The 23,912-nt window shown below is 35.6% G+C and overlaps 4 protein-coding genes across 7 annotated transcripts in view; 1 reads left to right on the plus strand and 3 right to left on the minus strand.

Annotated features, from left to right (window-relative positions):
* Positions 1-1,672: 1,672 nt before the first annotated feature.
* Positions 1,673-2,658, minus strand: LOC129809839 (ATP synthase subunit O, mitochondrial). Its single transcript, XM_055859962.1, has 2 exons — positions 2,569-2,658; positions 1,673-2,416 (listed from the first exon to the last, which is right to left on the minus strand). Exons 1-2 carry the CDS (start codon positions 2,596-2,598, stop codon positions 1,814-1,816), a joined length of 633 nt encoding a protein of 210 aa, XP_055715937.1. The 5' UTR covers positions 2,599-2,658; the 3' UTR covers positions 1,673-1,813.
* Positions 2,659-7,571: 4,913 nt separating this feature from the next.
* Positions 7,572-8,922, minus strand: LOC129809838 (uncharacterized). Its single transcript, XM_055859961.1, has 2 exons — positions 8,715-8,922; positions 7,572-8,629 (listed from the first exon to the last, which is right to left on the minus strand). The coding sequence occupies exon 2, from the start codon at positions 8,609-8,611 to the stop codon at positions 7,715-7,717; it is 897 nt and encodes a 298-aa protein (XP_055715936.1). The 5' UTR covers positions 8,612-8,629; positions 8,715-8,922; the 3' UTR covers positions 7,572-7,714.
* Positions 8,923-8,982: 60 nt separating this feature from the next.
* LOC129809840 (sex-regulated protein janus-A-like) overlaps positions 8,983-23,912 on the minus strand; it is a 73,018-nt gene continuing 58,088 nt past the window's right edge. Inside the window, exon 3 of the mRNA XM_055859964.1 lies at positions 8,983-9,279. Within this exon, the coding sequence (XP_055715939.1) occupies positions 9,065-9,279 (215 nt within the window). The 3' untranslated portion in view covers positions 8,983-9,064. The remainder of the gene's footprint in view (positions 9,280-23,912) is intronic.
* Positions 12,848-23,912, plus strand: part of LOC129809834 (arrestin homolog) — a 59,752-nt gene continuing 48,687 nt past the window's right edge. For 2 of the 4 annotated variants that reach the window (XM_055859956.1, XM_055859958.1), the window contains exon 1: positions 12,848-13,006. The gene's annotated coding sequence lies outside the window, so the exon portion shown is untranslated. Of the gene's footprint in view, positions 13,804-23,912 lie in introns of all 4 variants that reach the window. The other 2 variants (XM_055859955.1, XM_055859957.1) reach the window with 2 other exon arrangements.

Raw genomic sequence — 23,912 nt, forward strand, 5'->3', positions numbered from 1 at the left:
AACCCTCAGTGTAAATCATCCAATGATTGTCTTAAAATGTCCGTCATCTGCATGTTGAAAATTATTGAAATAAATACAATAGTTACACATCTTTTAATTAAATTTTTTTTTATTGTGTTTTGAAATGTAATTAATTAAATAATTATTTATTATAAATAAATAATTAATTATTATAAATTAAAAAATAAATAAATAAATAAAACGATCTGTGATTCAGGGTTTCTGCCGTTTACCTGATGAGATCAGTCGTAGTATGTCGGCGACAGCCGCAACCAAGCATTATAAGAGGAGAAATATATTGAATTGAATTGAATAATTAAAAAATAATTAGACAAAAAATTATTTTAAAAATTAGAATTTAAAATGTTAATAAAATGTGACATGGTTTAAAAATAATTTATGGTTTTATTTAGTGTCTATAGATAACATAGCGACACACTCTGCAATTGTCCAATTTTTCTCCGCATTAGTCCACGGACGCCGTCGGAACAATTTTTCATGCAGATTTTTCTCAGTGTTTTTAGTGAATTGTGAGGTTATATTTACCAATTCAAATTTTGTAATTTATGTGCAAGAAAGCTTTCCGGAAAGCATTTTTAAGAGCCAATAGTCATTGTGGTGGCCCCATTTAGTGTCTACTAGTGTCCCGGACGAGAAAAACCCAGGAATTTAGGTGAAACGAGCAATGGAAATTTGTGAGGTTTTGGGTAAAAAATATTGATAAATCGCCACAAAACATCAAGAAAAACACCTACAGATGCATAAAAGTACGTTTTCTAAGATTTGTAGTGCCCCAAATTGCTGAATTTATTGTATTTTAAAAAAATAATTCTAACTGGTAGACCCAAAGAGGTTATCTTTACAGTAAATTTTGGGGTCACACAAAACTCATTATTTACCAGCAAAACTTACTAATTTCACTTTACTTCACTACCAAATACTTTAATTTGCAATAAAACTTGCATCCGGACGACAAAATTACCAGTTTACACCACACAAAATATCCCAAAAAACTTGCAGGTTATCTTGCAAGTTGGTGTAAACAGAACCTCACTTCTCTTGCAGAATTAGAGAATGAGGCCCAATATAAAAATTAAATGGAATTTTCAAGTATTTTCGATCACTTATTAAGAATGTCTTCCAAAATGAATTGATCTAGGCTTATCACTAGTTTTTTTTTGTAACTTTGAGATATTTTAAAATTTCCTGAGAAATGTGGTTTTTCTTCCCTGGATGATGAGCAATAAGTTCAAAAATTTCAATTCGAATTCGACAAACTTTCTGTGGACCAAAAATTACTTAAAGTAGAATTTATTTAGGAGCTCAAATAATTATTTTCCTGGAGGAAAAACTAGAAAAAAAATCTACAGTAAATTGAAGGAGTCTTATAAGAATTTTCAGTATTCAATCGAATTTGTAAAATAAAAAATAATTTTTTTCTTGCCATTGCAGTTTGATTGGATGGGGACAAATTCGTGGTGGTAGGACAATTCAACCAATTCTTCCTGAGAACCGAGGAGGCAAATAAACTTCCCAATAATTGTGTATTAGAGAGCGCTGCCCCGGCTCTACGCCTGCGAAACAAGAGAAAAACGCTAAGGCGACTAACATAGAAAATTTTAAAAAATTTCTTTTATAATAATTTAAAATGATGGAAGAAAAATGCAATTGGTGGAATTTGAGTTTTCCTTCTTGTTTTTCAATATTATTACATTTATTACCAATAAATTTTCATGTACACTTCACACTGTTTTCTGGCTTTAGAGAATGGTATTTTTGCCATGTGAGGAGACTACAGAGTGCACCAGAGAATCTAGCAAGGCTGACTGATGAGAGCAGTGTACTTATTGACCCTCTTGGAGATGCTCATGTCCACATACTTATCACCAATGGACACAATAAGTCCACCCATGATTGAAGGATCCACCTTGGAAGTCAGCAGGATCGTCTCATTGGGCTTCAGGAAAGCCTTCAGAGAATTTTCCAATTGCTTCCTCTGAGCATCATCCAAGGGCTTGGCGGTGATCACCTCGCACACAACTTCACCTCGATGGGCAGCCATGATCGTCTTGAAAGCATTGATCACGCCATCCAGACGCTTAAGACGTCCGTTTTCAGCCATAGTCTCCAGCAGATTGGTTGTGGCATCAGCCAGCCTAGCCTGCTTCCCTGTCTCCCTCAGAGCTGACGCCAGATCACGCCTCTGAGCAATTGGACTGGCAATACTCTCCTTCAGCTTTGGATTACCCCGGACAGCAGCCTGGATCTGGTTGAGATCCTTCTCAACAGTCTCCAGCTGCTTCAACTTTGTTGCTGCAGAATAGAGGGCAGTGGCATATCTACCTTCAACTCCAAATACCTGCACTGGAGGCTTCACAAGTTGTGCCACTGGGGCAGAAGTGCTGAGGCTGCGAGCCTGGAAGGGATTCATTGGAAGGTTACATAACCCACAGAAAAGGTTAGGTTTGCTATTGAAAATATTCAATTGCAGGGAATCCAGACGCATTTTTACAATGCATATGGATATTTCATTCCTCTGTGGATTATTTTCAATAGAAATTAACTTACAATAATGCTCAATTTCGTCGATGCAGCCATTTTTCCAATCACACAATTTTATTCCAACCAAACCTCACAGACGTCAAGCAATGCTGTCAGTGCTGTGGGTTCTTCGCCACTTGACTCGATTTTCGCCATATTCGCCTCTTCCGGACTATTTGAAACCTAACGCATTTTTAAATTTTAAAATAGAATGGAACTTTCTATCACGAATCCTAATAAAATATGAGCTGAAACTCACACAAAGCGCTTTTCAGGGATCAAATTATCAATTTGCATTTTAGATTTACCAGAGAAAACGCGTACTGGAAGAATTTGATATGAATTGCCTACTGTTGGGAGCTAATTTATAAAAATCATTTCTAGAATTCCCCTAAATATATGCAAATATTTTTTCACGCGGTATTGAAATGCACTTTTCATGAAACGCTGGCGCTGAAAATACACTGAAAAATTACCGCAGAAAAAGTCTTGCATACATCACGGCGTTTTTGTAAGTTTAAAATATATCTCCTGGAGGTATGCAATTTTACTGTGTCACTGCTGGATAGAATTCCCGGGCTTTTTTGGGTCCCGAAAAATTCTTTCAAGGCGGACGCCCTATAATTCATTTCGCGCTATTTCATTCACTCCCAAATCTCCTAAAATTGTGCATAAATACTGAGATTCCTTGTGTAGCCAGGCTTTTGCCCTGAAAGATTCCTCATGGAGACCAAGGCTTATCGCGGCCAATTGCCCAGCAGTGACCCAGCTCTGTGCCCCGGCCCCCATCCGAACTCTTCCAGGCCATGTTACCGACTTACTGACAGTGTCGTCTGTTAGCTAATACCCCACACGGCGGGCAACAGAATTATACTGCCAGTAAATAGCCTTGCTTGAAACGAGAAGCGGGAAATAAGAAATTCCCGCGAACAGGGAAGGGAATCTACCAGCCGGGATCTATTTCGCTATACACTTAGTCCCGGAATTATGCATATTTTCCGGACCGAAAAAACTCGTGAAATGGCTTAATCCTTAATGCATCGAGAAAATTTGCATACCCGCGGCGATTTCCTTTGAATGAATCGGCCGTAGAATGAATTTCGCGCAAAGTAAAAGTAGTTAGAGCAAAAAAATCAACTGTCTAAAAGAAATTTATCAACAAACAGTACTCTTTGGCCAGAGCTCTTCAATAAATTGTTAGAATATTTAAAATATTTAACTTAATAAAAGAAATTAAAGTTTTATTCTGAAAAAATAAGCATAGTGTCTTCAAAGTAACCCGCGTCACAAAATAGTATACATTCAGGCGTATTTCAAAAATTATTTCATAAATTGACTCCCAATGGTATAGGATAGGCAAACTTACTGTGTTATCACACTTGCACATTAAAATTTTAATATGATTCACATTAATTGTCGCTGGTGAGAGTCCAAATGTGTGATTTGTGTGTTTGAATCATTTTACATTCAAAATTTGATCTATTTGTTGATAAAAAGGTAGACTTGGCCCGCAAAATTTGATATAAATTGATTTATACCATTAATACGAAAAATTAATGCGATTTTCTTTTTTAATTTTTTAATGTGAAAAATATTTATGCTTTAGGTAAATTTAAACTTATTTTTGCAGGCCAAGTTCACTTCTTTATCAATAAATAGAAAAAAACCCAAATATTAAGTGACTCAAAGACACAAATAACATATTTGGACGCTCAAAAGCGACAATTAATGCGAATCACATTAAAATTTTAATGTGCAAGTGTGATAATGCCCTTAGACAATTGTATGTGCATAATCTCTCCAGGTGCATTATCCCGAAGTGCATAATGCCGGGACTGAGTGTAAGGTGAAAAATCTCGACAACATTTGAAGACTGATATGCGGGGTTCCCTCTGTCCCTGTCCCAGGGATTATACACCTGACGGGATAATACACGCACAATTCTGCAAGTTTGCCTACCATTCAGAAGCTAATTTCTGCAAATTTTCAAATATACCGTTTGCAAAACTTTTAACACGGTAAATTGAAATGCACTTCATAAGGAACCATTTGAGCTAAAAATAGTAGAAGAAATTGGCGCTAAAGTATCTTATTTAACGACGTTTCTGTAACTTATCGGAAAGAAATCTCCTGAGCGTATGCAAATTTTCTGTCCCAACTGACCAGGTGTTAACAGTTGGTAACCAGCTGTTAACAACTCTGTTAACAGAGTTGTTAGGTTGCCTAACAAATTCATCTGACTTTTTGTTCCAAAATGAGACACTTTTGCGTTCATGGTGGACACTAGTGGAACTAATAGCTAAATTTTTAGCTGTCTCTGTTAACATTCTGTTACCAGAGTTGTTACCATTCTGTTAACACCAGTGTTGCTTCTGTGTTAACAAGAGTTTTTCAAAATCGTTTTTTACTTTTTTAAATAATAAAACATTTTTTTAATTAAATTACATTTTATTTCATATAAAAAAAATAAAGAAAATCACAATATCTTAAAAATACCGAATGAGGCAGGAATTGTTGCACTTATTCTCAAGCTGTCTGGTGCTGTCTTGTCTCTTGTCTCCTTGCCTCTTGTCTCTTGCCTTTGGGATGATCTGTCGGAATTTTCTCCGTGCTAGACTTTCCCAAATCCGCTTTCAGGCCCACAGGTTCATGTGATTCATCCTCAGGATCATGTAAGAAAAAATAAAAAAATGATAAGTCTAATTTTTGGTTTTAAGCAGAAATGTCGGAACGGAAGTTGAAGATCCTGAAGAAAGTATGCCAATAAATGATGTAAAAAATACATTTTAGGAATTTGAGCAGATCTCTGGCCACAATGACGATCAACAAAGTATAAAAATTCCGAAGTCCGCGTACTCGTGTAACTTCTGGAAAATTGTCTATTTTTTGGAAGAAATTTCCAGCCGAAGGTGGAAAATCGTAAAAAATATTATTCCAATGAGGGTTGTGGATTAGACATCCAATTTATTCTAGTCGATTTTTGGTCAGCGTGATAAGAACAAATGTGCAACTTCCGGAATGCGGACACTTGCATGATTTCTTGAAAATTTTCTCGTTTTGGATAGAAATTTTTAGCCGGAAGTGGAAAGTCGTGGAAAGGGTATACCAGTGAAGACCTTGGATGGGAAATCCAAGTGATTTAGGATGAATTTTTGCAAGCAGAATGCGAAAAATATATCAAAATTAACAAGCTCGCGCATTCACACAATTCCTGGAAAATTTTCTATTTTCGAGTGGAATTCTCTGACCGGAAGTGGAAAGATAGGTAGAAGGTACATCAGTGAGGGCTATTTATGATGCACCTAAAGGATTCTGGTCAATTTCAGGTCAGCAAGACGGAAAAACACGTTAAAATCTGGGAGGTTGCGCATTTGCATTATTTGTGGAAAATTTTCTATTTTTGGATAGAAATCTCTGGCCGGAAGTGGAAAATCGTGTAGAGAGTATATCAGTGAGGAGAATGGAAAAGAATTCTGGCCAATTAGGGGCAAGCAGGACGTGAAAAACACGTTAAAATCTGGGAGGTCGCACACTTGCATAATTTGTGGGAAATTTTCTATTTTTGGGCGAAAATATCTGGCCGGAAGTGGAAAATCGGTTTGGAAGTTCATCAGTGAGGGCTACGAATGCGATATTTAAGGGATTCTGGCCGATCTCAGACCAGCAGGACGTGGAAAATCGGAAAATCTTAAAAAACCACGAATCTACGCAATTTCAGGCACTTCAGAGAGTATTTCTTGAGGAAAATAAAGAAAAAACTTGCACACTGATTTAAACTTACCTTTCAGAAGAAAAGTTTTCCACTAAGATACCGCAAAAAACTAAATTTTATACATTTTCCGCGGTGGAAAATGTCCAGATGTCATCCTGAACAAGACGCGTTTTAGTTACGAAATTCGCCGTTACGCTACTCGTGTGCTGTACCTTAAAAACTTGCCAGCGTTGGTAACAATTTTAGGCCAACTCAATGCTACTTTCCACTGGCCCAAAACTGTTACCAGCGCTGTTAACATTCTGGTACCCAGAGCTGTTGGTTGTTAACTTTGGTCAGTTGGGGTATGCATAAAGCCATTTCCCGCGCTTTTTCTCGGTCCTGAAAATATGCATAATCCCGGGACCCCCTATATAAAGGTCATTATAAGGCTAAAATTTTTACAAGTATTATTAAACCTATTAAACCCTTTAAGGACGATTGGAATACCAGTGTTCTATAGAGAAAATAATCTTTCCTGACTAGGGGAAAGTGGCCTACCTTTAAATGCTTCAATTTTTCACTTATTTCCCCAAACTAAAATTCCATTTTGTTAATCGAAGTTAATTCTAATTAATCTTAGATTATAGTTAATCTAAGTTAACTCCATTTTGTTAATCGAAGACCACTTTCCCCTACCTAAAGTTATTTTTTTTTCTTATGTTTGTACGTAATTGCAAAGTAGAAGGTTGAAGGAATCTAGGATATTTTTTACAAGTCTCTAGGACTAGTCATTTGCTATATTAGTAAATATTTGGGCTCAAAAATGGCGAATTTTAAAATTCTCAAATTCATAAAATAGTATACATTCAGGCGCATTTCAAAAATTAATTCGTAAATTGACTCCCAATGGTAGGCAAACTTGCATAATATGTGCATAATCAAGTCAGGTGCATAATCCCAAAGTGCATAATGCCGGGACTGATTGTACACCGAATCAGACTCTTTTGGACTTTCCAAGGTTAGATGCAATACTTATCATTGATTATGTTTACAAGTTTCATTTTTATTGTTGATTTTCGATCAGAAAAAAAACGTCTCGTCCTTAAAGTTTTAAGCAAATCGCTGTTCGAGATTTTCTATAAAATGTGATTCGGAAATTCTACAGAACTATATTTGAAAAAAAAATGCTTCTTGGGTCAGCTCGTCAGTTCAAACATTCCGGAAAGAATTTTGCACTTTCCTATTTTTTGTGAATAAACTTTTAGTTTAATTTCCCATGTTGTCTAGTGGTTAGGATAAATATAATTTTTGATCATATAAATAAAAAAAAATACAATTGATTTTCATGAAGCTTTTATTGATTAGGAAATTATATATTTCATTTTCCTTATATCCGAAAAAAAAGACCTTTTTAAAGTGTTTCTGATAGAATTTTGAATAAATCTCTGTTACCTTAATGCTGAGACTTTTTTATAGGATTCACATCATCTTTAGCATTTCAATACTTTGAAGCATTTTCTCTTTAGCTTGCTTGAAGTCATCCACCTTTTTCTCCAGTTCACTGCACTTATCATCTTTCTCCATAAGCATCCTGATCAAATCTGCTTTGGAACATTCCCAGTATCCTGAATTCAGGACCTCATCCTCAATTTCTTCTTCATCCTCTTCCGTCTGTGTACATCCATCCTGGTAGATTTTCTCCTCTAAATCATACGACTGAACTTCTTCCTCAAGCATCTCCTCAGTCTCTTCAGCAACTTCAATTGTCGGGAAGTATTTTTTATTCTTTGGCGCAGATGCTTCAACGATTTTTCTCTTCTGACCCTTCGGATCCTCACTTGTATCTTCTTCCTCCACGACAATAAAATATTCTCCCCGATCTTTTGATTTAATCTTCCTCACAACATCGTTGCCCTTCCTTTGAGTGATTGTCTCATAGGTATATATAGTTTGTGGATCATTTCCTTCATCAAGTTCCTCAATCTCCTCCACAACTGTCTCCTCCTGGTCAATCGTTTCAATGTCCAGGCTTTTGTGATCAATAATGTTGACATGGAGAGAATTTCGATCTAGCTCATTATCCATCTCAATGGCAATTGCGAAGGTTTTGTCCTTTTCAGGTGGATTCCAGAAACTTGTAACAAGCTTCGGGAGTGCCGTCTTATTCAAGTGTCTGGATTCAATATTTCTGTAATCCTTCTTCTCGAAGTGCTTTGTGCATACTGTGTACTTATCCATCAGCATCTCGATATCCTTGTCTGATAATTCCAAGGCATCCTGCCACTCCTTCGCTCGAGCCACATCCTTCGGAAATCGATGTGACAAATGTGTGAGGTCGGATGACAAGCATCCCTCCACAGCACATACCCTTACCATGTCTTCAACCCTTTTTACCTAGAGGATATAATATTATTACATCATTTTTACCTTACCTATATTCCTAGAAAATCTAGCATTTGAATTTTAAATCTTCATCTACCTTTTTTGACCTCTTTCGTCTAGCACTCAACAAAAATGCTCAACACTGACATTAGAGCATTTCCAAACTCCCGTAAACAAGTGACAGTTGTCAGAGGGCGCATCGACCGCAAAACATTTTAAAAAAAGCAAGTCCGCCAAATTTAACGATTCGTGCCATCCGTACCATCGTACAATGATGAGCAAAAAAAAATGAGTCGGATAAAAATAGTCGAAATTGACTTCAAAAATCTCAAAACACCTCTACTTTTATGTAAATAAAACATCAATTCGACAATTGAATGAGATTAAACTCACACGTGGTTTTCATTAAAAGGAAAATCAAACATTGTGAAAGAGAAATAAACCTCGTCAGTATTCATCACTTTCGGACACCTCAATCTGGTAGTTGGGATATTTGGTAAGAAGCAGTTTTTTCGCTTCCTGATGATCTGCCTTGCCAAATCCCTGAGAATAGCTGAAAATTCTTATGTGGCCGGGTCTATGCTCAATTTTTCCTCCACCCAAACACTCCGTATCCAACCCAAGGGGCTGCAACTTCGCCGATACTTCATCGTAAATGTCCGCTGAAAGTAAAAGAATTTTAAGCGATTCTTTAAAATTTTGCAATTATTTAATGTTTTCAATGTGTACATAGGGTAAATTAAGCATATTCAAAACCTGTTTCAAATGGAAATTTTTCGCTACTCCAAATGGAAACGTGACTGTTTTCATGATAAATATAGTACTAAATTTCTATATTTATATATTTTCTATACCACAGTTTCATTATTTAGTTAATTTTGCTCTAAATAAAGCGAAAATCCATTTATATTCACAAATTTTAATTTGTTAATTTCTCAGAAAAATTAAAAGTGTACCTTTTCACCATTGAATTTGAAAAACACAATGAGATGACTGTTGTTTATTCGTTTTGTTTAATATTTAAGTCATATTTCTGGCTAATTTTGGTTAAATTAAGTGCTAATCTTCATGTTAACGGTACGTGAAGTTTCCCAATGAAATAATTGCCTATTTCGTGAATAAAAAGTATTTTTCTAAAGTGTCTGCAAATGCTTCAATAGGAAACCCCGGAAATATGATTTTTTTTGGAGAGATTTTCTTATTGTTTTAGATGGGAAAGGAGAAAAGACCAGAAATAAGAACAAATCCTGCACTAAAGAGCAACTCAACAAGGTTTTGGAAGCCTTTGGTCGTGGTTTCACTTACACTGTTTGTCTCCAATTAGAAACTTTCTCTTGTCTCCATTTGGATTAATAGAGGAGACCGGGGAGCTTTGAGACAGGGGTAGTGTGGGACAAGGCGATTTTTCCATTATTATTTTTTAAATAAATGGGATTTAACCACTACACAATCGTAGGCAATATTAAGATGTATCTTGACAAAAAGAATGGATATCCACAGTTTTATTATTTGAAATTCTGTGTCCACTTTTTTAAAAATTGATAAAAAAATGTATTTTTTGACGTCTCAGTTTTGCTCTTTATATTTTATATCAGCGATATATAATAAAAACTTTTTTATCTCATTAGGTAGCAGTGTAATCTGGGAACATATTTTTATAAAAGTTTCAGAGATTATACGCTCTTGTTTTTTACTTAAAAGTTTTAAATACCGAAACTATCCGCGGGGATGTTTGGGACACCTGAATGGGGATGAATGGGACGTTGATTTTCGGCAAGATTGTTGGTGGCATGCAATTGTTTATTGTCAAAATGAAGAGTAATGCCCAGTTTCTACTGGAAATCTCCCTCTTGTGCAAAGTTTACCAGTGGAGCAGATTTCTCTAACTACAGGGACAATTAAACCATCAATGTCTTGGTAATCAATAATTCCTTCTCAGAGGATATTCGATCTTTGCCCAATCTCGCTAAAAACTATTTTCTTGAGAATTTCTCGAATAAAATCCTCTACAATTTTTACAAGTTCTCCAGAAAAGACAAGGCGAGAGCTAATTCAAAGAAATAAGGAAAAATAGGTACCATGCAGTTGTCGTAAAATCAAACAGAAAATCGCGTAAAATGAGGTCAAAACTAAAAGTGTTAAGATAATCTAATCACCTGAGGAATTTGATGATCTTGATTGCAATATTTAGAATAAAGAAAGAAAAGAAAAGTAGTTGGAAAATAAGAAGAAAATACTTTAAATAATTGATTGACATTAAATGACTCAACTGTACAACTAAAATTGATAATAATTTCTAAGTATGAAATAAAAGATGAAACATTTTTATTTCTATCAGAAATATTTTTAATCTAGTATTTAAAATTAATTAACGTGCTCCAATAATGCAAATTATGCGAGAAAAAATGCGTCCCATACTGCCCCATATCGGGGAGGTTTGGGACAAAGCATCAAGTTAAATGTTTTATCTTCTCTATCGAGTACTTTTTATAAAGTCAATACACATAAGTATTCTATAGACCTCATAAAATTATGATCGTGATTTTTTGGAATAGTGTCTTAAAGTCAAAACATGAAAAAGTGTTCCAAACCTCCCCTTTCTCCCCTATGTTTCCAATAGAAGCATTTTACACTCGCGTATTTTTCTTGTATTTAAGAAGTTTTCAAATTATATCTAAAGAATTTTCACTAAACAGTAACATTATAGAAGGATTGTAGACCTTCTAGAGTGGTTAAACTTTGCCCTACACAAATTCAAGATATCGATTTTTTAGGCTATAGGTAAGTTTAGACGAAATTTTCACCTGGAATACCTCGAAAACTTATCCAAAAATAAAAGAAATCTTTGGAGCCGTTTTCGAAATAAACCAAAAAACATAGTTTTGGAGAAGGTGGGGGAGGGGCGTGGGGAGAAAAACATCTAGATCTAGAGATATTGCTTTTTTATTGGGGGTCATCGAAGACCGAAAGTTGATATCTTTTACCGTTTAAGATCTAAGACGACAAGTTGAAAAAAGCGAATAATATAATTGCTCTCTCTATAAGTTCGAGCACAAAAAATTCTATAGCAACAAATAAAATTGAGAGTAAGAAGAATGTATTCACCAGAAAATCCACAAAATACAAATACAACAATGGGTGATGCAAACAACGAGATATTGTTCAAATATTTATTATAAATAATTCCAAGACTCTTAGTAAGTGTTGCTATAGATCAGATAATACAGTTTGTAATACAATAATAGATAATCAAAAAGACTATCTGGCTTTTCATTTAAAATATCTTTGCAGGTAAATTGATATTTTTAGACTCTTTTGATAAAATTGATGTATCTAAAAGTGCTAAAATATTTAGGTATTATTAGCAAAGTGGCTTGTCAATTTTATTTGCTAGGAAAATAATGAAAGATCTATTTTTAACTTTTCATTCAATGAGAATTATACTAAAATGTCTACAGACACATGAAAATATCCCAAGGTGTGAGTTAGAATTTGAGGTAATAATCTCCCCAACTATTTGAGAGAGGACGGATTTTCGCATATCAATTGTTAAGCTAGTGCCACTGACACTTTGATATTGATTTTGATGCAGTAACTCAAAATCCTGCAGATATTTTTAGAATTGTATCAGGAATTAATCAAAAATACCAAATTTGATCTTGCGACAGGTAAAGTTTCAAATTTCATTGAAAATCAAATTTGAAAGTGAAAAATGATCTCTGTGGAATTTTTACTAAAAATATCGATACTTGAATAGAAAGAAAGTTTTCCTCAAAGTTGACCTAATGTACTAATGGTGTATACATGAAAAAAATAAGCTTGTGTAATAGAGTGAGTAAATCCACTCTCCTGACGGAAAGCTTTAGGAGGAGAGGAAGATTGACAGACAATTGGAGCATCTGGTGAAATTCGCACTGCAACAGTTTCAGACACAATATTCCAGACATTCTATCACAAATCATATTCCAACCCAGAGAAATAGCAGAGAGAGTGAAATAGGGGACTTCTCTCACCTTGTTGATTTTCCGTCTCAAATGAAAGTTGTTTTGTGAAAATCAGGAGAAAATTGTTGTAAGGAGAAATGAGAGAAAATTTCAACTTAAGGTACCGAAAAACTTGTGCGCATGAGGGATGAAAATTCAAAAATATAAAGCCAAAAGCATGTTCATCTGGTGGAACTTTGAGCAACGCCTGGAACTTCCAGGCATTGCTCATTCAATTCTCTGCTTCAGTTCAAATCGAGACTCCGTCGCGGAATGTTGTAAGAAATTTTCCTATATTATAGAACACACTGGTTTACACATTATAAAAGTTTTTCTGCGGTTTTTCCTCACCAATGTACCACGGAAGAGGGCAAGGTGTTTAGGATAAAAGAAGAATCCCGTTTAGGTGAGGGTACACAAAAGCTAAGAAGAAAAAAATATTTTCCCGCATATTTTTTCCCTGGTCATTCTTCAAAAGGATTCCCTGTAGTACTATGTAGTAAAACAAAATTGTGCCTGGTGGATGAAAACTGTATATAAAACTCTAACTAAAAAAAAACTCACCCAGTGATTTAGCGGAAAAACCTTGTGTAAATAATTGAAATGTTTTTTCTCCCACCCTTTCCACCCATTTTCCAATACTCGCAACAGCCAAACGAAGAATGAGAATTTAAATACTTCACTCTTTTTTTCCTAATAATTTTTTCCCTCCAATAATCCCTCCCAAAAAAAAATCTCAATGTGGAAATTAAAAAAGAACTTCTAAAGAGGGATTTACTCAACATAAAAAAAATGTGAAACTCTCTGACTTGCTAAATGGACTAATTTCAAATTCAATCGACACTCATGCAAATGCTTGAAATTGAATTTAAATAGGGAGAAAAATATATCGAGGTACTTTTCATCCCGTCAGAAATTTTTCCCCATTCTGTGGGTTAGGCTTCCCACCCATTTCACATCGAAAGATGCGGCAAATCGGAGGGAAATTAATAGAAAATCAGTGTGTTGAGTGAGAGAAAAGTCGTACAACATTTTGGTTATGAAGTTTATTAATAGCATAATTTCAATATGGGGGTTGAGGAGAGAATAGAACAGAGGAAGTAACACACCAAAAAAGGACCTTCTAAATGGACACAAAGTGTTCGATTTAAATCTCAACATAGAACAACATTGTGTCAATCACAGATTCAGGTGGTGAAAGAGGTAAATTTACGTATACAAATCATATACATACTGAAAGCTATATTTTCCCATTCACAACATTTATCTCACTCATCCAATCGATGATGGCACATTGGAACAAAATAGCTCTGACACTGTGTATGGACAGAAATACGTAAAATAACTGATAAGGATATACATTTGCAAATTAATGATTTGAGTACTCAAATGCTTCAATACCTCAGTTTGATAAAAAACTTATCATGTTTAGTAGCTACATTTTTATTGCACAAGTTGAGCTATATAAGTCTCATTTAGCACATTATCAAAATGATACCAAATTACTAGACAAAGAAGTTTGATTTTGTTTTACGGAAATGCACATTTTTAATTTGTGCTGAAATAAGGAGCTTTTCAAATCAAATTATAAAGACTTAAAAAGTCATAACTCCTTCCCATTGCATATTTTAACATTAATATGATTTCAGTGAGTGAAGTTTAATTTTAAAAACTGAAAACATAACTTGGACTACTTTTCATCACCATAACTCTTTCAGGATAATAAAGAAGTTCAAAAATTATGTATTGAAAAAGCCATATTTATGGTATAATTAATATCAATATTGAACAGTTAACATCTCAAACTAATAACATTTGAGAAATGATACTTTCAGTTGAAAATTAATTGAGAATGTAAAATTTGCACTAGTTATAGTAGTGCTTGATATCAAAATTATTTGCTGTAAGAACTTTAAAGATTATCTCAAAACTTATGCGAACTGCTGTTGTTCGCAATTCGCATCAATTCTACTTCAGGCAAAGGTGTTAGCTTCAGAATGATAGTTTGCGGTTAGTGGTTCAATTTAAACCATGTGACTAAACTCTAAATCTCCGATCTGAAGAGACCATTATTCCCTATACCGGTTTCAGACCTAAGGCTACAATTTTTTCAGGATTGGATTATTAAAGATAAATGACCCTACTAGGCTCTAAAAAAAACATAAAAATTGCTCGCTATTTAGGATTTTGAGACCTTCGGGAACTAAGCTAAACCTCTAGTCTGAAGCCCATACTACTGTACAAGTCTTATCTAGACAACAAGATTAAAGAACGGATTCACCAGTTTTTTGAAAAATAAAAATATTTTGGAAATATTTTATTGGAATTTCTCCGGGATTATTGAAACATTTTTATAGGAATCTAAACTTGCTGCATTCGCTTTTGAAAATACGCATGTTAGACCCGTACAAATGCTTGATCTTTGATATTGAGACATCCAAAGAAGCCATTATTTGAGGTTATTGGCATATGCGAGAGAAATGTCAGCTTGTACTTAAAATTCATCCAAGGATAATAATACTTCAGAAACAGTGCGTAAGATAATCCAAAAAATTAGATTTTGAACGGTAAAAAAGTACCGTAAGTAAGGGTGACTTTGACACACCTTTGTTCGTAAGCTTTTCCTTATTTCTAGAACTTAAGGATGATCTTTACCGATCAGACATGGTAGATCGGATCGCTAAAGACCATTTTTAAGCTCTAAAAATAAAGAAAAGCTTACGAGCAGGGGATGTCAAAGTTACCCACAAGGAATAAAGTCACCCCGCGGTAATACAGACGATACAGGCTTTAGACCTAAGGTTTAAACGGCTTAGTTAAGCTCAAGTAATATTTTTGAAAAGATTTTGATTTAAAATTAGATGTTAAGAGAAAATGATCCACATGATCTTGAAAAAACAATAAAATTGTTTGTTATTTAGGATTTCAGAACATTCGAGAACTGGGTTACATTTCCAGTCTGAAACCCGTATAATAAGGAGCGTATACTTAAGTTCATGAATGATTTTACTGATAGAAGTTCAAACCGAGAACATCTGCACCATGGAGCAAGCGCCTTACTACTTAACATATTATATAATGTTGATGAGAACGGAAATTTGTAGATATTTAACGATCAGAGGGTATTATAATATTATTTATGAGACCTTGCAATCGTTATGTAAAGTTACGCTGAGAAGAGATGACAAAGCATCCCAGCTTTGCAGAATGCTGGAACTCACGAGGTCCAGCTCTATCCGTGAATTATTTTTTGCATGATCTTTTGATGTTTACTGATCTACCAGCGATTAAACTGATTTATAAATAATGAAAGCATTTCAAAATCGAAAATTGGTCAAGAAATGATCATTCTAGAATGTTTTAGCATGAAAGCATACGGACAAATAGAAAATATAAATACGGGAAAGATAAGTCATTTACGGATATTTAACCGATTCATTACTGATTTCAAGAACTTTCCAAAAATCCAAATTTATTCAAATCGGCTGAAAATAGGCCCTTTGATATGGTTAAACTTTGATCTTCAAAGTTGGAAGATCGACTTATGGGGATTCCGCTGAAGACCAATAGTTCGTGTCTTCTACCCTTTGGCTTCTAGTTGGGTTACAAGTTTACAGCCAAAAAAAATTAATAGAGGTTATTTACGGGTACTTTAACGATTCATTGCCAACTCTGACCTGTGCATCTGGGTTGGAAATTTCCATACCTTTTCCCAACCGTACTTCCGAAAAATTCAAAAGTACTTCCGTCCGTACCTTCGGTAACCGGGGGTTACCAAAGACCGGAAATTGATATATTTTACTATTTAAACTCTAGGATGGTGACAAGTTGAGAAAAAGTGGATTATAATAATGCTCTCTCTTTGAGTTTGAGAAGTATAAATGATATAGTCTTATCAAAGTAGTAAGCTAACCAAAAGTCGAGCAAAATTAGGGTTTGGTGACTGGTTAGTGTAGATTCAAAGATATTAAAAAAAAAAGTACCCTATTATGGTCTTGTCATCTAATGTCCGACAGATTCTGCAAGCGATTCAATTCAAAATGTAGCATTTTGATGAATATTTCTCACAATGTGGTGAACGCCTTAAGGCCGATATACATGGCTTAATTGGGCTTCAAACTAGAGATTGAATCGTCCTGTTTTTGCTCTAAGCTGCTCCATTATGTGATTAGATGCGTAGTATAGAAAAATGATATTCTAGTTAAATAATTATCACGAGAGGGCTATAATATGATTCCAAACTCATTACACTCTGAACAACAAAAATAATCCTACGGTTTTAAATACATTGAAGATTATTCAGTACATTAGTATTGAAATTACAACAATATATGCGTCCCTTCTAAACTAAATCTAGTTCATCTGATTTTGCAAATGGAACATTTGAAAAACCAAACCCAAACCGAACATAAATCATAATATTGAATGAAATGTAAAGTTCATTATCTAAAAAGCCCCGAAATCGGAACATTTCGGCAAAACATGAACCTGCGACACATTATCATTAGGGCTACAAGTGTTGGGAGAAATGTACAAATTAATTAGCCTACATTATATCAGCAGGTTTCTCTTTACATCGACCACCAATCATATTTGCTGAGCAGATAGCCACCAAAAAACGACACCCATCATCAATGTTAAATTGAGTACCATCACCACAAAATGATGATAGGAGTCCCTTGATATTGTTGAATACTCTTACACACGTTTCATGTCCAATTAATTTTCCCCTAAATTAGATTATATCACTGTCTCCTTCAACCCGCAATCCTTCAGTCATGAATCACAGATGTACCACACAATGAATATAATAGTTTCCGATCTGATGTTTCCCATACATTTCACATGCTACCCATTTGACATGGAAAAACAAATCCCTAAGCTCTGCTTACCACATCTTTTTTTTTTATTTCAAAATCAATCCCATATCATATGGGAGCATCATAAAGCCCCAACATTGTTATTGCAAACAACGTGCCTCTAATTTAACTGTACAGTTTTGGGCTTGACGGTAAACAATAATATACTTTAAAATTAATTTTCAACAGTGAACAAAAACACCACCAGCGAAAGCAATTCATTATCAAACCATGAAGTTTAATTTAATCAGTGAACCACAGTACAGAAGGATGAGGCGATTTCATACACATATAATATGCAATGTGTTGGAAAATTATATTTTTGTAAAAGCCAATTGATATAGGAATAGAAAAACATTTGTCGTGAAAGATGGAAACTGTTTAAAACTGCCCCCATCCACCGCCTTATCTAATTTGAACTTTTTTGATTTCATTTTTCATTCCACCCACGACGTATAGTATACCTTCTGAATAAAAAGCAAAATAAAAGAGAATAAGAGAATGGGTCAAGCAAAAAAACGTTGAGGAAAATAGCAAAAAAGTTGAATTTTGGGATTCAAATAAGGAATAAAGCATTTTTCAACAATCCGAGGGATTTTGTAAAAGCGAGTTTTACTGTATGAACAAAAAATTGTAGCCAGAAAACCCTGAACTAAGAGCTTGTTGACCTTTTGTGATAGCAAAAGGTTTATTTATACTCAACTCCAGTGAACCAAGTAAAATCTTCAACCTACTGATTATTTACTCTTAATATTATTCTCTAAATAGAAAATACTTTTAGGCTCAAGAATCTTTCAAATCCCGAAGTAAACTAATAAATAAATCTATAATGACACGCTCTAAGGATATTTGAATTAAATTTGATAGAGGGGTTAGGTCAATTTTAACTGGTTCTTTTTTATTTTTGATAATTTGGCGATAAAAAATGATGCAATTAAATAAATAATGATCGCTATATGAGTCTTTAAAGTTGCTTCTTTAATAAATCAAGTCTTACCGTATACTACGTGATATGCAAAATCGCTGATTGTTTTACTTCATTGACTATTTATTGTCTATTTTCAGTCAAATATTGGTTTTTAAATAATTAAATGCATGTTGGTTTGCTCCCTAAATACTAAAATCCTTATGCATTATGTTTCCGTAACTATTCAAAAATCCGAGCATTTTACTTCCTTTTAAATGCAGCATAAATGTTTCATGATAAAACATGGTTCCATGTTTCATTTGATTAGGGGAAGTCTTTCAGGCTTCGCACATACTATGGCTTCAAACACTTCATGTTTTTCCCATATACCTCGAATGAATCTGACCTAGTAGAAATTTATTTAAATAAGCTAATCTTAAGTCACACATATCCTGAAAAAAATAGTTCAGATTCTTTAAAGGAATATGAGAAAAATATGAAGTTTTTCGAAGCCGGAGTGTGTGCGAAGCTTAAAAGACTTCTTCTATATTTATTTCATAAACATTATTTTTATAGGGGAGACTGGGGCAGTAATAAATAATAGATAGTTGTAAAGTAAACACTGCGATTTTTTTTAATTTAGATACTAGATTTCAGACGAAGAGATCTATATAAGTTAATAGATACTATAAATATCCTTGTCTACTTAAGAAGCGCTCGACATAAGTTAAAGTAAAATACACCTAAAATTCAGTATTTACAACTACCCGATATTACTGCCCCAGTTTCCCCTACATTATGAGTGTCTCATTCACGATTGAAGGGAAATATTTTTCTTTTATTTTTTTTTTAATTTTTATCGAAATAGCTAGCACCATTATTCATCATTGGTTTTATTGACAACAATAAAATATCACGGAACCGGAAGCCCAACGTATTTATTGTCGGGAAATAACTCCAAGTACTAATTTTATAGTACTATAAAATGTATATTTAAAAAAAAAACCGTGGCAAAGTGATCCAGCTTTGCGGGATTCTCGAGCTCACTGGTTCGAGCATTCCTTCATCGAAAAACTATCCGAAATAGAAAAACCTAATTCTAATTACAATTTACACTAAAATGTCAATTACAGATTAGGGGTTCCATTGAAGATCCCGAAAACCAAAATCTCAAACGCCAAAATCACGAACACTAAATCCCGAACACCAAAGTCTCGAATGCCAAAATCCCGAAAGACAAATACCGGAATTCTTAAGTGTCGTAACTACTACCTAATTTGCACCTGATCTTGCTAGAGGGAAAGGGGAATTTGTTGTATTTTGGGAAATTATTCCTCACATTATTATTATCCTCCGTATAATTTTGACCCTTTCAGGATTTTAACCATTTAGGATTTTGGCCTTTGAGATTTTGGGACTTATTTGGTTATTTGGTTTTCGGATTTTTGGCTGCCATCTACAGATTGAAACTGGTTCAGTGTTTAATCTTTCAATGTTTTACAAATAAAATCGATCTCCACTAAATTGATTTAAAGTGTGTCATAGAGTGGTTTAACTTTGATCTTGAAAAATTATAAATATCAAGTTTGTGGGTCATGGATTAATATCGATTTACCAAAACGTACCTTCCTTAAAGGGAATTAAGTAATTTTTATTTTTCAAAAGAGACTAAAAAGCATGGTATGGAGGATAAGGAGTGAAACGTTTTTAGCGAATTTTAACTTATTAGAGTATTACAATATTGCTTTTTTGAGTCTGATGAACTCGTGGTACAGTAGGTAAGTGAGTTAGTTATTTGACTCTGCAGTTGTGAGTTCGATTTCAGCTAGATGCAAAGACAAGTTGCATTTTCAAAAGTGCCCCACATCCCCCTACATTTTTACATATTATAAAATTTTAAAAAAGAAAACATCAACCGTCTTTGCCAAAAAAAAGTCCGGGAGTACGGAAGAAGCATATATATTTTAAGGAGGCGCTCTTGGGTAGTTTACGAAGAACATCGCAAGATTCTTCCAATTCAAGCAATATACACAAAATGTATAACCCGTTCTTAATGGGTTAAAAGGGTTAAAAGGATATGCATAAGAGTTTAATGTTTTGTACTGTATCAATTAATCCGTTCAGAAGTTTGGATATACTTCAAGCTGATTTACAGTCAACTCAGGTCGTTTAATTTTATAGATTGAAAATTTAACTCAGAACGAATACATTTTACTGAATGGATTCTCTGTATTAGGAACATTCTCAGATAGAGATGACCATGGACCATGACAGACAATTTGTTAGGTATTTTCACAGAACAAAGAGCTCAATTCTGGATATTCAACTGAAAGATTAATAGATTTCTTCCCCTTCTTCAATGACATAAAGTAATTGGTTTCTATAGCTTATGTTGTAAAGAGAAAACAGGAAGAATAGGATGAAATTTATACAACCGATTAACTGAAAACAAATTTAGGTATCAGACGTAAATATGAAAAACTTATTTTAGTTTTTGGAATGTGCAATACCAACATTCAATTTTTTATTATGCAAGAAAACTTTTAATATATAATAAAAAACAACAAAAATATTATTACTTTACGGGTTTTCAGCTGGTGATCCTTTTGAAAGGGATTCTTAATGTGAACCGTTCAAAGGATTCAAAATTTGATACTTTCATAAAATGTCAATGTGATCATTTAAAGAAAAATCGAAGTGAACCAATTGAAAGGGTTGATGTGGTTGATCATGAGTGATCCCCCGACAGGATGACGAAAAGGTTAATTTGACTGCCACGAAAAGTATGGTAGCGCGATTTTTGCGAGGTCGGACGTTGACGTTAAGTCGGTGGCCCTCACAGACCGTAATAACGTTGAGATCTTAACTGTGAACTTCGAAAAATTCTCCGTAACATCAGTTTACAAACCCCCTGGGGTGAGTTTTCAGTTTGAGGAACCGAGTAACTTTGGCAATTCCACTGCCCATTTTGTTCTCGGGGACTTCAACTGTCACAATATCCTTTGGGGGTATGGCAACAATAACGACGATGGGGATGCCTTGGAGGAGTGGAGTGAAAGCAAGGGGCTAGCACTAATACACGATGCTAAACTGCCAGCATCGTTCAACAGTGCAAGATGGCAAAGGGGTTACAACCCTGACCTTATCTTTGTTGACGAAAAACTTGCTTCTTCTTGCTGCAAAAATGTTTTGCCACCCATTCCCCATTCGCAACACAGACCCATCGTGTGCCAATTGTCAGCTGCTATCAAGCCTAGAGAAGTGCCTTTTCGCCGAAGGTTTAACTTCTCTAAGGCCAACTGGAGTAGGTTCGCAGCGGACCTTGATCTCGGCGTGGGGGACATCGAACCGGTATCTGAAAACTATGATCGGTTTGTAGAAGCAGTCAAGAAGGCGTCCAGGAGACACATTCCTAGAGGATGTCGTATTCACTATATCCCAGGATTGTCTTCTGAAATATCCAGCATTATGTCGGAGTACAGCAAGTCTTTTGAGGCTGATCCCTTCAGTGAAGCCACATTAGAACTTGCTAATGTCTTGACCAATGCTGTTGCTGAGAGCAGACGGGAACGGTGGGTGTCAACCGTTGAGAGTTTGGATATGTCGAAAAATAGCCACCGAGCTTGGCGACTAATCCGACACCTCAACAACGACCCCACTTCCGACAAGACTCTCCCTCAAGTGACTGCTGACCAGATCGCTCATACGCTACTTATGAATGGAAAAGTAAGCTCCCGCTTAGCGAAGCCGAAATTAAATAGGGATGCTGCTGCGGAGGTTCAATACCTCTCTGCACCCTTTTGTGCAGATGAGCTTCATTCGGCTATCAGATCGATGAAAAGCAGGAAAGCGGCTGGATGTGATGGTCTGTACGCTGAACAGGTGAAGAGTTTTGGACCCCAGACAATTGTCTGGATTCTTCGACTTTTCAATTACTGCTTAACAAATCGAAAGATACCGAAAATATGGCGAAAGGCTCACGTAGTAGCAATCCCTAAGCCTGGCAAAGACGTCAACGATCCGAGGAGCTACCGACCTGTCTCACTTCTTTGTCATCTCTTCAAAGTCTTTGAGAGAATGCTGTTGAACAGGCTAACAAGTGCTGTAGAGGATAAACTAATCAGCGAACAAGCTGGGTATCGACCAGGAAAATCCAGCTCCAACCAAGTGTTAAACCTAACTCAATACATCGAAGATGGTTTTGAGGAAAGTGAAATCACGGGTGTCGCGTTCGTTGATCTCTCAGCCGCCTTTGATACAGTAAATCACAGTATTCTCCTAACCAAAATCTACAATCTCACATTTGACTATGGACTCACACAGATAATCGGCGTTCTTTTACAAAATCGCCGCTTCTTCGTTGAGTTTCGTGGTCGAAAAAGCCGATGGCGATTGCAAAAAAATGGCCTACCCCAGGGTAGTGTCTTGGCTCCCACACTATTTAACATCTATACAAATGATCAGCCATTGCCGTCTCCATCGAAAGCCTTTCTTTACGCAGATGACCTGGCTCTAGCAGTAAAAGCTTCCACATTCGATGATGTGGAGATTCAACTTCAGAGAAGCCTTGTTGACTTTTCTAAGTACTACAGGGAAAACCAGCTAAAGCCAAATCCGTCAAAAACTGAAGTGTGCTGTTTTCACTTGCGTAACAGATGGGCTAAAAGACGCTTAAATGTAGAATGGGAAGGAAAAATTCTAAATCACAATTTCACACCTAAATATCTTGGCGTCACTCTTGACCGATCACTGACATACAAACCCCACTGCAATAATGTAAAAGACAAGGTTAAAACACGTAATAATTTACTACGTAAACTTGTAAATACTCAGTGGGGTGCTCAGCCGAAAGTGTTACGCACATCTGCTCTTGCGTTATCCTTTTCTGCAGCAGAGTACGCGGCTGAGGTATGGGAGAGATCGGCGCATACAAAGAAAGTGGACGTTGCTCTCAACGATACCGTGCGCATTGTGACGGGGTGTTTAAAAAGCACACCCGTTACCAAATTATACCCGTTAGCGGGTATTGCTCCTCCACAAATAAGGAGACAAGTCATCTCCAGCAAGGAAATGTCTAAGGCTTGTACAGAGCCAAGGCATCTCCTTTATGGTCGAGAGAGGGCGAAGCGGAGGCTGAAATCTCGCAAGAGTTTCAGCCAAACTGTTTTTTGTCTCGAAACAATACCGGAGGATGCAAGACTTAATTTATGGAGGGATGCCGTCCCTCCGAATTTTGTCGTGCCCAAGGAAAGTCTTCCTCCTGGTGGTGATCAGGACTGGAGAACGTGGAGAGCGCTCAATCGTTTGAGAAGCGGGGTCGCACGATCAAAAGACAACAGGAGACGATGGGGTTTCACAGAAGGAGACGTTTTGTGTGACTGTGGGGTAGTTCAGACTACTGCCCACTTGTGTGTTTGTCCTTTGTCTCCTGCATTTTGCAATGTAGAAGATTTGATGTCGGCAAATTCTGCCGCTATTGACGTAGCCCGTTTCTGGGCAAGACATGTTTAATTTTTAATGCCTCGACTCGATTAATAATACTGTCT

Source organism: Phlebotomus papatasi, chromosome 1 (assembly GCF_024763615.1).
Source record: "Phlebotomus papatasi isolate M1 chromosome 1, Ppap_2.1, whole genome shotgun sequence".
Classification (NCBI taxonomy): domain Eukaryota; kingdom Metazoa; phylum Arthropoda; class Insecta; order Diptera; family Psychodidae; genus Phlebotomus; species Phlebotomus papatasi.